At 36.5% G+C, this 16,388-nt stretch overlaps 1 protein-coding gene across 3 annotated transcripts in view; it reads right to left on the bottom strand.

The window, feature by feature from the left end:
• The window catches only part of LOC125234658 (high affinity cAMP-specific and IBMX-insensitive 3',5'-cyclic phosphodiesterase 8), a 371,159-nt gene that overhangs the window by 218,927 nt on the left and 135,844 nt on the right, over positions 1-16,388 (bottom strand). Inside the window, exon 1 of one of the 3 annotated variants that reach the window (XM_048140996.1) lies at positions 9,632-9,850. The exons of the other annotated variants lie outside the window; for them this stretch is intronic. Within the exon in view, the coding sequence (XP_047996953.1) occupies positions 9,632-9,659 (28 nt within the window). The 5' untranslated portion in view covers positions 9,660-9,850. Of the gene's footprint in view, positions 1-9,631; positions 9,851-16,388 lie in introns of those variants that run through there. 3 annotated transcript variants of the gene reach the window in all.

Below are 16,388 nucleotides of genomic sequence, written 5' to 3'. Positions count from 1 at the left end.
TTACATTAGTGCAAGAAATAAAAACTCGCATACGAGTATCGTATGCGAGACTCGCCAGGCGATTATCGCCAGGCGAAATAGTTTAGACGGAGAGTAGAATTTTCGGGAGATATTTCCATAACATTTCTCGACTCGTCTAAACCGGTTCTCGTATGACATTTTTTCTCGAACGTGCGATTATCGCACGAATCGGAGCGAACCGATTTTCATACGAGTTTTGCCTGTCAGTTTGCGTGCTTAGTTGCTAATTAATTAATTAAAAACACATATATTATATGCTTTTTTATAATATTGGGTATAATTTACCTTGGATTTATTTGAATTTAAGTTGAATAGTACTCAATAATATTAAAAACACTATAAATGATTTATGAAGGTCTCAATAATATACAATAGGGAAAATAATGAATTCGACCGTAGCGTTACCTAGCTAATAAAATCTTGGTTGCGATACTTGCGATTAGGTTTAGGATATTATTAAACATAGAGTATAAATAACATTTTTTTTAAATCATAGTAGGCATTTTGCCCCATAGATATATGGGGTAAAATGTCAGTAGGTAACAGTGGCGGCGCGTCAAACATATTCATAGGCAAGCCGGGGGCTAATTTGGCTTACATATTTCCTTTACAACTCTGCTCAAATGTCCAAAAACAGGCAAGCCGGTGGTAATCAGCTTTTATAGACGCGCCGCCACTGGTAGGTAAACATTAACTGTATAATATTAATAAGCCGAATTTATTTTTGGTTTTAGCAGTTACTGAAAGGCAGCTATAAATATAAAAACACCATGTTTTACATGATTTCTACTGAATTCATTTCGACTGAGTAGCGTATAAACTCGTATACGATTCTCGCATATGTGTTTTGTTTACACGGAGACATACAAATATCAAAGGCGAGGCGATTATCGCCCCCTCTCGTGCGATATCGTACGCATAGTTTACATGATACGATATTTTTTCTCGTACTTCGATAATCGTACGTTCGAGGCGAGAAACTCGTACCATCTAAATGGGGCTTAACGGGCTGTAATGATGAGATATCATTCCGGTAGCAGTGTGGATTCGAATGGACCTGATAGAGCTGTGGCCCGCGGCCAATAACAAACTAATACATGAATAAACAAACACAGCTCGCGTGCTAACATGCGTGCAATCTCACTAATTTGTCAGAATACAAGGCAGGGAGGAGATAAATTGGCCGTGTGAGTCTTTTTGATACTTTTAGCGGAAATACGTGTATTTAATTAAATTTAAAACCTACTTTATATAATTATATTTTTTAAGATTGGTATGTTTTATAACGATTTTATTTTTTATTGATATAGGAGGCCAACAAGTACACGAATCACCTGATGCTAGTGATGGTAATCGAATTAAGTGATTACAACTAAGTAAATGTTATAGTTTTTAATGAATAATTAAAAAAAATACAAAAACATAATTATACAAAAAAATATAAAACTAAACACATTACCTATAAAAATCTAACCTACTGTGTACGCCAGCAGCAGAGTAGGTAGAGGTACTCAACACCTAAGCTGTCTCTGGTCAGTTTTGTAGAGATTATAATATATGTAATTGATTCAATATAATATGTGTATATAGTCCTCCTCATCGTTTTCGATGACGGCGACCCTAAATAAGCCTTACGGACGTTTCCTTGCGTGTGCTCTAATGTGGCTGGCCAGGCCGAACTTGCTTTTAAATACTCGCTGGCACGGGTGGCAACAAAGCTCGCCAGCGGAGTTATACGTGTACACGTAGGAGGGCTTAGGTCTCTCTTTTCGTAATTGGCGCTTTTCATCTAAAGTTTTGAGGCGGTTATCCTCAAATGCCTTAACACCGTTATAGATCGTAGTTAGCCAAGATGACCTTTTCCCAGCAAGCTCCTCCCAACGCTCATGGTCGATGTCGCAAGCGTTTAGATGTCGTTTGAGCACCTCAGTCGGGTTTCCTTTCTATTATTTTTAATCATTGTTCCGTTTTAATAAAACTCTGAAACACCATGAGATTTAAAAATAAGTATAAAATACGTTCTTAAAGCCTCCGCCACACATAAGGCTTTTGATAGCGCAGCGTTAGCGGAGCGGAATGCGCGCTGAACGCGCACGCAATCCGCGCTCGTTAGTTCCCGCCGGTGTCCGCTGGGCGCAACGCCAGCGTTCGTCCGGCGCACCGCTATCATTGCGCTCCGCTAACGTTCCGCCTATGCTCTCAAAACGCGCATGTGTGGCCGAGCTTTAAAGGACGACAATCACAAAATGTAATATTAAACCAAGGTACTGTTTAACACGAACTAACTGTATAAAAGGCGTCTGAATGAAGTTGATTTACATCTGAAATGCAGTTCCTACAAAGAGTGAATCCTCCAAACGTTAAATGACTTCAAAGAATATTCTTCGCACAGCATACTTGATCTTATATTGAAACATCACGGCCGAGTTTATTCAAACTTAACATTTCCACTCCGTCTTTGCCGCGACTACTTTTCAGAAATATGGACTGAGAAACCTTTGAACAAAACTCGAAGTTGAACGCGAAAAGTTCGCATTTATCACGACTTCCATATCTGCATAAGTAATGTATTTGGCATTTGCTTGCATATGATGTATGCCATCGTGCAAAAATGGATCACACGGATTCAGATTTTAGAAATACCTACTGATTTGACATTGGGACGATTTTTATTTTCTAGATAGATTTAGATACATTGTTGCTTCAGGATTATGATTCGATTAAAACTTGAGATGAGAAAATTTTAAGTAATCTTATTTTCCATTGAGTTAATAAAATACCATTCATATTGAAATGATGGACATACTGTTATATTGTCATTTATGTTTTGATCGAAATAGGAAACTATGTATTTGTCGGCGGCAGATCGTAGAAATAGAATGTGTAATTTTTGTCGATAGTCGCATCAAACCAATAGATAAGCAGCACCGATAGCATCGTCGCGCGATAAACAATAAACCGTCGTCCCTATCTCACTTGCAAATAGTGCGAAAGGGACGGCCTGATGTTATATCATTTATCGCTCGACCAGGACTGCCTGCCAGAATAAGTTCATTACGTACCTTCAGATGGATGAAAGGCAAACTTCACAAACATATAGAGTTTCGTCGACTAAGGGAACAAAGAAATGATTTTCACGTTTCGGAATTTCACGATATGCGGGATCTTATAACAGACCTATGACATACCTAACAAACTTTTTTTCAAATCTGAGGCAAACAAAATTTGACCATAAAAGTTCACGAAACAACAAAATAATAAAACCCAGTAATAAATAACCTAACCACAAAATTACAATTTTGAAAAAAAAAACCCCGACATAGTGACCGATTTTTTATGAAACATGACTAAGAACACTCCCGACTAATTAAGCTTTCAAACAAAAAAAAACTAAATCTAAATCGGTTCATCTGTTCGGGAGCTACGATGCCACAGACATACACACACACAGATAGACAAACAGACAGACAGACACGTCAAACATATAACACCCCGTCGGTTTTGCGTCGGGGGTTAAAAAATGAACTGAAATATAAATAAAATCATTAGATATATTTTAGGATCTGAATTTGTCCTGAACATATTCCTACATCACAGCCTGCGGTTCCAGAGATGTGGTTCGTAGAGGTTTCCCGTTCAAGAAACTGGAGTTACGTAGGAAATGTAATTTGGGATACCCAGAGCTTTCACATTTTCTACTTCATGTCTGAGTAGATGCACTTCACTTTGCAAACTTTTACTCAGTTACCTGGCAATGCGGATTCCTGTGTGTTTGGAGTTTTGATTTTATGGTCCATTTTCTGTAGCGTCGGTGTAAGTGTCTCAGCTAGCGTCTGAGTGCTTTTGCTAAGAGCTTGGCCAGACTCAGACGTTCCAGAAAATAGAACATATGTTGGTAAAAATTGGAATTAGATTTTTGTTTCTTAAGGGGTCTACCACAGACCTAAATTTAGATAGAAGAAACGTTCATTTATTTGTATAAGGAACAGCGGAGCAAATCTCGACTGGGGGGCAATTGTAACTAATGCATTTTCTCCATTATTACACTATGATGTTGAGTTCTACATGTATCTACTGAGCACACCTACCATATATAACCGGTGGACACTCTATTTAGATAAGATAAAATAAGATAACATGTTTATTTGTAAAAGTCATGTACATAGGATCTTAAAATCTTACAAATACACATGATTTAATAATGCAAACATTGTAAAACATGGAAAAAATTAACCAGTTACATTTGCCCCCCAGTCGAGATTTGCCCCGCTGTACCTTAGGGCCCGAGCGTGTCAGATTTTGTACTGAAGTTGTTACTTGTCCGTGATTTTAAATATGTCTCAGGCCCTTGAGGGTTCATAATTTTTATGTTGTTGCAATTAAATATCACGTAAAAATCGTTACAAATATCACGTATCACGTTTTTGTTGACGCCCGAGAGCTGCAAGCTGCGATTAAAGACGGACAAATTAGTGGATTATACAGAGTTCAATTGACACGCTAAGTAGATACGTTTTCTTGACCTATGATATAATGACATCTGTGGGGTCTACAGATTATCCTGACGCCAAGCCAGGCATTACCCTGTCAGTTAAAAGCAAAAAGTAACAGTGCCGAAGAACTGAAAAGCAGATATCGGGTTGGTATTTTGATGTTGCGCGGACATAATAGTAAGGTTAGATTAAGAACTAAAAGTCAAGAACATTAATAGCAAAAGTAAAGCATATTTCTGTATTAATAACAGCAATTATTAGAACTCAACCCTAGTGCACCTAACCCAGGTTCAACACACTAATTATTAGGTACATTTTGAAAAGTCACCTTAAGCTATTTTTATAACGGTTTGCTCCAATTATATAGAAATATCCTTGACATTATTTAGATATAACAGTAATATGACACTATTGCCTTTCATGTAACTGTAACATAATTCCGATTAGCCTTATAAATTCGACTTATTAAAAATAAATAAATATTTGTAGTCATGAACTAAACCTAAACCTTAAAAATATGTTTTTAGAAGACCTCAAGGTCCTAATTTCAATTCGGTTTACGAGAAATAAATCCTAACCATCCGTACTAATATTATAAATGGGAAAGTGTGTGTGTCTGTATGTTTGTGTGTGTTGAAGGGATGGAGAGTGACATAGGCTACTTTTTGTCTCTTTCTAACGCGAGCGAAGCTGCGGGAAAAAGCTAGTAACAATATAAAGTGAGTAAGGTATCACATACCGCGAAGGGGCATTAAATTGTCTCCATAATGCAACTCTTTTAAATAAATTGACAAATATAAATAAATAAAAGAATGACAGTATAGTCTCTGAAAAAGTTCGCCGATAACGGCGTTTCACTAAAACTTCATGTATATTAAATTTACAGTAGCTTTTTAGGGTTCCGTAGTCAACTAGGAACCCTTATAGTTTCGCCATGTCTGTCTGTCCGTCCGTCCGTCCGTCCGCGGATAATCTCAGTAACCGTAAGCACTAGAAAGCTGAAATTTGGTACCAATATCAATCACGCCAACAAAGTACAAAAATAAAAATTGGAAAAAAATGTTTTATTAGGGTACCCCCCCTACATGTAAAGTGGGGGCTGATATTTTTTTTCATTTGAACCCCAACGTGTGATATATTGTTGGATAGGTATTTAAAAATCAATAAGGGTTTACTAAGATTGTTTTTTGATAATATTAATATTTTCGGAAATAATCGCTCCTAAAGGAAAAAAAAGTGCGTCCCCCCCCTCTAACTTTTGAACCATATGTTTAAAAAATATGAAAAAAATTACAAAAGTAGAACTTTACAAAGACTTTCTAGGAAAATTGTTTTGAACTTGATAGGTTCAGTAGTTTTTGAGAAAAATACGGAAAACTACGGAACCCTACACTGAGCGTGGCCCGACACGCTCTTGGCCGGTTTTATTTTCATGGTTCTACTTTCCATTTATAAATGCTCAATCAATGATCATAACTTTTCTCTCAATTTCAGTGCAGCATGGTAGAAAAAAAGGAATTCATACACGTGTTTTCAAGGTAGGTGATCAATTAAGGCTCATATTACTGTTATTAATCCTAAATAACTATTCCAACTGTCTTAGGACATGTATACTCCTTTAACAGGACAATGCTGCAACAAAATTGCTGGAAAAATTACGATGTCGGATAATGATAAAGAAATATCCTAATGAAATAATAAAATGTTAAATACCAGTTGTCTCAACTCTCTTAATACCTACCATTAGAAATAAAGAAGATTTAGGCTGTCATCAGGTGGCTGAGGTATCTGATGAGTGATGACATACCGCGGTCGGTGGCATTGTTACTATTGGCAGCTGTCCAACGTGATATCTACTATTCTATTTCGAATAATTGTAAACACCGTCGCAGCGAGTTCACAGGCGGTTTGCGGTGCTATGAAACATGTACTCTTTGACAACTACATATTTTGAAAAAAGAAAGAAAGAAAGTTTATTATCAGAGTTAGGTTTCTGCATTTCCAGGGGTCTAATAGGTTGGCAACGCGCATGTGACACTCCTTGAGTTGCAGGCGTCCATAGGATACGGTGACCGCTTTCCATCAGGCGGACCGTATGCTTGTTTACCACCGACGTAGTATAAAAAATAAAAATCTTTCTGAATACGGTTCACAAACAGTTTATTTGAATTGTAGCCACGTATTGTGTAGCTAATTTATTTGGAGCTTTATACGCTGTAAACGTCCTTCACTTTGATGTCTTACAATATTATGACTGAAACAATTACCTTAGTGCGCGCTTGGATGCCTCTGAAGCGCGTTATAAATTGTTTCATGTCTATATGGATCAACTTTGAAAATTTAAAGAGGTTTGTTGACCCTACGTTAATTTTGGTCTTTGCGCTTTTGTTCTTCAAATAGGACTAAATAGCAATTATTATTTCATTTAAGAATGTTCTTGTCGATGTAGCTTTATGAAGTTATTTCCACAAAATAAATATGTTGGCAAAATGACATTAAAGTTCCAATTTTCGTAAGTGTACAGTGTCACAGTACATGCCATCTCTAAACGAGTCACATAAGTTGACATAACACATTTGTAGATCCCGATTTTGGTCGCCCAAGGTTATTTTCTTCGGTTAGGCACTGGTCCCACCGCGAGCTAGTAAACTATGAGCTATCGGCTATAAAAACAAACAAAAGATAATCACTCCCGTGTAAATGAAAGAGACACGGCGGTGTTTATAGCTACTCGCCCAGCGGTGAGCTATTAATATCGCCGTGTTTCTTTTATTTGCACAGGAGTGCTTATCTTTTGTTCGTTTTTATAGCCGATAGCTCATAGCTTACTACTCTTACTAGCTTGCGGTGGGACAAGTGCCTTAATAACGGAATTAAAGCCAGGCCTTTTGATTTATTTTATACCAAGTTGGTGACAAACAAGCATATTACTTGTCTGTATAGTACGCCTGGAAATTAACAGGTGTTACTGCGCATTGCTGACTTTTAAGAAACTAGCGTTCGCGTATACAAATATGTGTTTTGTTTCCATAGTTCCTATTCATTATCAGGTGACAGTTTCGGTCTCCGGGACTATGTAGGACTGTAGGTATATCGGGCTCAAGTTAGGACACTTAGTTAGAACGTTCTGGAACGACGGACGTGAACGATTGTCTCATGATGCTGAACGGGAAGTCGCGTTTACCTGTCTATCGATAATTTATGACGTCAACTCAAGAGCGGTCACAATGTTTACGGCCATTTACTCTGATACGTATTTACTTCGTGAAAATTTGGACAGGGTGAATGTGCCGATGCAAGTGACTTTCACGTGTAAGAAGAGTGATCAATAGTGATCGGTAACAAAGGTTTAATTTCATGGCAGCGTTTTTGAGTTAAAGAAATCTGTGAAATAAACAGCAGCTGAAAATCAATTGTCTGTTTCAATAGTTCTTAGTTACTTTTATTCACTGTTTTTTTCAGGGTGATATGAAATAATATCTTTGTAGCCTATCACCAAAGTATGTAGCCAAATGCACAAACGCTCACGATAGTATCTGTTTCGTAGATCTATCTCTATCGCTCTTGTGTATTGGCGCGACAGAGCCAGACTGCATTTCTGTCGGCATCTGGCGTCGACGATTGCCATTCGGCTACGGCTAGTTAGGCAGGTAGATATGTCTTGAAGTGCAGTTAGAAAAACTTAGTATTATTCATGCTAAACTAATAAGTTAGTTGGCTATACAGTGTTGACATTTTTATAATAATAGGTCTTTACTAGAATTTATTTATTTATTTATTTAAACTTTATTGCACAGTAAAAATATACAGTTACAAAAGGCGAACTTAATGCTACATGGCATTCTCTACCAGTCAACCTTTAGGCCAAACAGAGAAGACCAAAAAAAGGTGCGGGATATGTAAAGAACACTAAAGACTTGATTTTATTGGACTACGTGAATAGAATGTGCGAATGCTTTAGTTTCTAAAACGACTTTCTAAAATTAACACGAGAATACGCCAATAAGTAACAAAAAATTTAGGGTTTAAATAACTACAGGAAATATTTCACTTAGTTATGTCGTTAAATATACCTACATAGTAACAAAACAATATAACTAATAATGACACAAATCAGCAAACATGGACTTTGATTGTGGTTAATAAGTGTTATAACATTTTATGTAAGCAACTATGCTGTAATTACCGCAGCTAATTAATCATGTGCAAAAATATAAACTAAACATTGCGTGTATATAGACTTATATTGACCGGGATATAGACCGTGATTACCTTTTTGATTTTTGTCGAGCTCCCGATATTTCGATATTTTTTATTCCGGTCAATAAAAATAACCGTAAGTCTAATGAAAATAACCGTGAATCATTAAAAACTCTTACTGCGTGTATATGTTTAATATACTTAAACTAAAATATAACCGCCATAAATATTGTAAAAGAAAAATTTGGCTTGTTTTTTACGCGGCAATCTATTTCGTTCATCGTGAATATCGTGATTGCTTGTGATTGTGACGTCGAATCAGTAAATGCCGGGTTTTCAGTTACAACCAATCTGGGTAAAATATTGAATAAGGCACCTAATAATATCGTAATTATTTTATAAAAGCTTGTTCATTAAGGTCGTAAGTGACTAATATGTGTAATATATATTAAAAATATAGGCTATATTATAAATAATATATGACCTAGGACAGAACATCTTTATCTAGGTGGAGATGTTATCTAGACAAGAGTGCGCGTAGAAGTTATTATTGATTTTTGTTCAATCTCTATAGCTATAGTGGCTAGATAACCTAAATCGTGAACTTTATCTACACCACGGGCAATTCCAATTCAGCTCTGGACGCGAGGAATATGGCGCTTTATCGAATGGTCACTTCATTACATTGGCTTCAAGCCAAACAGCGTGAATTGATTATTATTGTACCATTGACAATCCTAGCTGAGTATTTAATATATTATATTTATTACAAGTTTCATATTCATTCCGATCTCCGTAATATATTATTATGTTTGGATTATAAACAACATTTTAAGGAAAATATGAAAATAATAACACATTACGTCGCTCGACAATGTGCCTAAACTGTTATTAAAAATAAATATTTAATAATTTACCTTTTAATTCCGAAATGTCTATCTCCATTTCCAGCTATGCATGCTTCGGTCTATGAATGTAATATATTATGTCATAAGATTTAATTCACCACAGTACACTTACACTCAATCACACAAATAGGTACTAAAAGTTTACACAGATTCTAGTTTTATTAAAAAACCTTTATGCAACTGGCTGGTAATAATAAAAAAATGCAAATTTTCGCAAGGATTTTTGAAAATAGAACAGCGCTCGTGGTTAAAGCGCGGTACACACGATGGGACGCGGTAGCCGCGGAGTCGGTCTAACTCTAACACTATCGCAGCGCAACGATGTAGTCGGTGACGCCTTATCGCTTGTCATATGATAGCCTCGTAAACAATACGGCAGCGTGTGCTCGGCAAACCACGCGGATAACCTTACGACGATAGATTGAGTTACACAGATACATTATATATTGATCGTGTTAATTAAGTTGACAGGTGTTTCAGTTCATGTTTGAAAAGGAGATTATCCATTTGATTCGGTAGCATACGACACACATATTTATGTATACATAATTACATATAGATGTATGTAAACATATATATGTACATATATGTTATTATGTACCTACATAACATTGTTCACGCAAATATTACGTTTACAAATAGTAGTTTACTCGTACTTATTTGACTTTTACACATCGAAACAAGTGACAACAACATACTCCAAGGGCGATCAGAATATTCCTACAATTATAAAAAATAGTTATGCATTTTGAAACTCAAACAACAGTAAATTTATTAAATTGTTACCAAATATTTCATGAGTATTTAGAAACTACGTCGGTAGGTTAAATTGATTAATTACAAAAATGATAAGTTGATAACGATCTAAATAGTTTCACAGTCTCGATTGCTATCACTATAATTTGAAATATTCATTATCTCTTACTAACGAATGAAGGAGTGTTTTGAATGAATGACTTCGCAAGTGTGTCAAAATTAATTAATAAATGTAATAAAATTTAACATTTTAGAGGATTATTTTTCAAAGTGTGATTACCTATTTTTTAAAATAATAACGCCCTGAAAAGTATTTACAATGAATTTTGTCACTATGTATTTCTAAAACATATATAAGGTACAGCGGGACAAATCGCGACTGTGGGGCGATTGTAACTGATCCATTTTTCCATTATTACACTATTAAGTTGAGTTCCACATGTATCCACTGAACACGCGTGCCATGTGCCACTAATTACCAGTGGACACTCTAATTAAGAATAAAACATTGTAAAACGTGGTAAAAATTAATCAGTTGCAATTGCCTCCCAGTCGCGATTTGTCCCGCTGTACCTTAATCTACTTTAGAAATAGGTTTATATGTCATAATATTTATACAGACCGAACAAAAAGAAAAAATGTTATCATAAATGTGTCATTTCCTTATTTCATCCACCTGTCCGACTCAACTTAAGAATTGTACCAGTCAAAATATGAAAAACATTATTAAATAAATAATCTACTAGCTACAAGTAAAGTCGTTAAATATGGTTAAAGTAGGTAATATATTTTACACAATCAACCTGTCAGGTTATCGTTCGAAAAGGAATTATTCATGAATATTCAACATCTATTGCTGTATTTTCAGATCATTTTCCACCTACTTACATTAAAATGTAATATCTGGGCAACCGAGCTTCGCTCGGTTCTGTTTCGTATCCTTGACATGTGTCGCCATCTAGTTCAAAAATGAATAGTACCTACATCGAGCGAAATAATTCTCAGCCTTAACAACACAACTATTCCACACGAGATGGCGCGCATTTCGCCACAAAAACTCAAATAGTGTATTTTCTATTCGTTTTAGCCTTGACCTGTGTCGCCATCTAGTGTTTGCAATAAATAGTACTTACATCGACCGAAAGAATTCTGTCTTAACAGTACAACTACTGCACACGAGATGGCGCGCGAAGAAAAACGCATGAAAACTCGAAAATTCGCGTTTTCCGGGACCTAAGGATAAGTTAGACCGATTTTTCACCCCCAAAAACCCCCACATAACAAATTTCTGCGAAATCGTTAGAGCGGTTTCCGAGATCGTCAGTGTAAATAAATATATATATAAATAAATAAATAAATAAATAAATAAATATACAAGAATTGCTCGTTTAAAAGTATAAGATACCTTGCAAGGCATCCAAAGCAATGAGAAAATATATGAGTTCAAGCGAAAAAATAAGAAAGGATTGTTACTTTGTAATGTAGGCAAACAGTTATACAACAATAGTTGAGCCCTCTTTAGAAAATATCCACAATGGCAGTGAAAGTGTTCGCTCACGGTGAAAAGACTATTGTTGAACTGCTTTCAGGACTGTCGCAGAGCTTAAGGAAAAAACTCGTAAATGTATTAGAAATTGGGTTTTTTGCTAGTGTTGTTGAGCAACTGTTTTTTTTTTTAGTATAAATAACCTTAAAGGTGCCCGTAATGTATTGGTATTTAAGGATATAACCTAACCACAAAATTAAAATTTTGAAAAAACCACCGACTGCGACATAGTAGACCGATTTTCAAGAAACATAGCTAAGAACACTCCCGACTAACTCAGCTTTCCGACAAAAAAACTAAATCTAAATAGGTATATCATTATACCTAGATATTTTTCTGGTAGGAACGTGAAGTTGTTAGTGCTTGACAAAATAAAAACATCGACAATCCTTTTATCGATAAATAGCCTTACATAAGGTTATTACTTACCCCAAATAATAATCTCTATAATCTTGAATAATCGTGTAGGAAATTACGTAAACTATTAAAATACTTATGGTTCCTTTTATTATTATTGTCAAAATTTTAAACATGTGACATTTTGTATAAAACATTAATGTTATTTACCAGTCGCTTTTTACATAAAATCAACCTGTTTTCCCTAAACGGGGTAGACAGAGCACATTCAACTACTTACTCAAAATTCAGTGCTACGGCAATAATTAATGACATAATTTTAATAATTAATGTATGTTATCGATGAACTAAATATCGGAAGGAAGTCACTAGTGTCACTTCGTTCGTGCCAGAAAAATATCTAGGTATATCATACATGAAAGAAAAGACGACAAGTCCAAAAATTAATATATATTATAGTATTCGCACATGTATCGTACAAAATTTTACAGTACATATAGCCATTCAAATTTTTGATACCTATATGTATTTGTGTAATGAGCTCATTACCTGACAACTTGACAAGTAATGTAGTGTGTGTGTGTGTGTGTGCGTGTGCCATATATAGTGTCATCATCCTCCTTGCGTTATCCCGGCATTTGCCACGGCTTATGGGAGCCTGGGGTCCGCTTTGGCAACTAATCCCAAGATTTGGCGTAGGCACTAATTTTACGAAAGCGACTGCCACCTGACCTTCCAACCTGAAGGGTAACTAGGCCTCATGCATTGGAATCAGTCCGGTTTCCTCACGATGTTTTCCTTCACCGAAAAGCGACTGGCAAATATCAAATGACATTTCGCACATAAGTTCCGAAAAACTCATTGGTACGACCCGGGGTTCGAACCCGCGACCTTCGGATCGAAGTGCCATATATAATGTAAAATAATTTAATTTGTCTCCTAGCTTAAATATACTCGTGCGTTTTCACATTATCCGATCCGATATTGGATGTAGGACCGATATGCCATACATTTAAGCCGCCATTTTGATTTTTGTCTTTCAAATCCTTCCGACATCCGATATCGGATCGGATAATGTGAAAACGCACTAACAGTGTGAATTTTAGTTGCATACCTACTTACGTAAACTCATTGACAGTACTCAAACTTTTATTCTTCATAATTAATTGTAATGAACCCTTTTAATACAACTTGGAAGTGAAAGGGTTACCCAGTCTCACATTGCTGTGTCGGCTTACGTTTCACGTGCGAAATAGTACCCAGCGGAGTTATTTCCTTTTAGTGCAATTCTCTTAATAAGCATTCCGCAAAATGGAATACACCGGAGAGAATTGCGCTTCGCCGAGCTTTAAAATTAATGTGCACTGTTGTCACGTGTAAAGGGAGAAGTGGGATAAGCACTTGTAAAATGTAGGAAGTAATTCTCTCAAAATTAGTTATACAGGATTAAGTCCCGTTTACTATACATGAGTAAAGATCATGAAGTTAAAATCAGTGTTTAGATAGATATCCCTTTAGATAGATAGATAGATAGATAGATATCCGTTTATTTGCTTGTCACAATACACACAGAATACACAAAAGAAATAAGTTACAAAAAAGAATTAAAATACATAATAAGCAAATTGAAAACAGGAAATTGCACAGATGTTTACAATAGTTTATTATAGTACTGTGCGCGTCGCAACAAGACAAAAGGGTTCCGGCTCAGTATTACGCTGCGCCCTGAGGCAGCAGCGCTGATATTCTGCCGGAACCAGATCAGATCACGTCAACACATAATTAAACAGGATAAGAAAAATTGTAAAGAGATGAAAGTATATACCTAAAATACCTATAAATAATTGCCTATGAAACGAGTAAGATGAATGTTATGATGAATAGAAATGTGTGTTTAACTTGTTAAATCAAATAATAATTTGCATCAAATAATAGGAAATAAAAATAATTGAATCCGGTAATCCGCAACTTGGCAGCCATAAGGGATACCCAAATTTTGTTTTTCTAAAAGGTATTTTTTTAAATGACGTTTGAAAGTAAATTTAGTTTTAGAAGATGTTCTTTTGACAAAGACATTAACAAATAGCAATTTATAGGCGTTAAACTTTTAAGAGACATATTCAAATATTTCATGAATCTACGGTTATACTCACTCCTACATGCCTGAAGAGGAGCCTTCCAAATTGGCTCGAAACATGTCGCAGAAGCAGCGATATAACAAATAAACACAAATATAACAAAAATGCTACTACCACCTCATCCCGGCTATCCTATTTGTTATGTTGTATATCTGTTGTAGTGTGTGTGTTACTATGTGGCCTGAACTATACTATCTGTTAGCTCTTCACATTAAGCCTCGGCCAAACATAGGGCGTTTTGATAGCGTAGCCTAAAGCTGGGTCCACACTTGTGACAATTTGCCGAACATTATCCCGTGACCGTATCACGAACACGTGTCAGTACCGTTAATGTGGACGTCTTTTGTTATGCGAACAATTTGTTACAACCTGCAGTACGGCACAATCCATTCCGAACACTGGAAGAAACTCCCGGTCACAGGATAACTGGCCGGACAATGTATGGAGATACGATCTACAATCCAGGCCCAATGTGGACGCTGATCAGTGTACTGTCACGCATTAAAGTTACGTGTTTCGAGCCGATCCATCGAAAGTCGGTTTTCTTCAAAGGATGTTCGCTATTGTCCGCGTGACCAGGACACGTCCACACTTGCATTTTTGACACGTGTCGAAGTACGCCAGATGACACAGATACAGACATGGGACAGACACGGGATAGAAGTGGATTACGTCAAGACGTGTCCTGGCGATACGTCCACTACGTCTCTCGCAGTAGGCTAGTTTCCTACTAGTCAAATCAGCTTCTTTTTAACAACTGTCAAAATGATATGCTAATATGGAATTACTATGAAATACCGAGGAGTGACGTCACAGTCAATTCATTTACTTTATATCTTTCTCTTTGAGTTATTAAATACAAAATAATGTTTAAACATACCTACTGTCCATATTTTTCTTCTGATTATGTGGTGCTTTATTTCGTGCATTGCATAAAATATTTTATTTTAAGTACTTATAGGAAACTAGCCTATTGTTGGAAGGAACAATAACAATCGCGTGTGCCATGCCACGCAGCAGTCCAGTTCGCCACCATGCGTCTACACTTGTAACATTTCGTCGTACTCATGGACTGTGACCGTGTCAGCACAACCTAGATCGTCCACATTTAGCGTAACATGTCCTGTCCGATGCCACGTAGTCCGGTCCGTCGCCATGTCACAAGTGTGGACCCAGCTTTTGAGCGGAATGCGCGCTGAATGCGCTCTGCTTCGTCCGGCGAACCGCCATCATTGCGCTCCACTAGGCTAGCACCACGCTAGGCTCTCAAAACGCGCATGTGTGGCCGAGCTTTTAGGTACCTTCAACCGATTTGGGGAAATAAAAAATTGTCGTGAGTTTAACGTCTCAGGAAGGTCATGTGACAGTTTCTACTAAGGTCATGTGACAGGTTTTACTACTAACTATCATGGCGATACCACACAGACAAATTTGCAGTTAGAAGCTAGAGTAAAATATAATCTATGCATACATACGTATGTAGGTAGTTAGTCACTTCGTTATCGTGCTCAAATTTTATAATGATGCGGGCCGCTACTTGATAAATTCTCAGCATTCGATTTATTTAAACGCAAGTTGAGCATTTCATAGAGCTTGATATAGGTTTCGTGTCACAAGCAATCTCTTGATACAGGCATTCGTCCTTTGCCTGACATTCAGTCTGCGTCTGAGACAAATTGAGAGGGAACGCGTCTCGGCATGCAGTAAGTATTTACCTACCCACTCGTGAAAACTTAGTAAATTTATACCCCTATACTCTGCCAACTGATAAAGACGAAATGGGTTTTCAAGCGTGTATTACTTTGTCGAATGCTAGAGCCCACTTTGAGATTGTTGAATTCATGTTGAAGATCAAAGCACCAATCTCTTCAAGTTTTGAAATTTTCTATTAAATAATACATAAACAAGTACGTCAACTTCGCAAAAGAAAAGAATATGGCTGACTCGGAAATCAGTGTAGCAAGTATCC

The sequence above is a fragment of the Leguminivora glycinivorella genome, chromosome 16, assembly GCF_023078275.1.
Source record: "Leguminivora glycinivorella isolate SPB_JAAS2020 chromosome 16, LegGlyc_1.1, whole genome shotgun sequence".
Taxonomy (NCBI): domain Eukaryota; kingdom Metazoa; phylum Arthropoda; class Insecta; order Lepidoptera; family Tortricidae; genus Leguminivora; species Leguminivora glycinivorella.
This window is presented reverse-complemented; position numbering and strand designations above follow the sequence as displayed.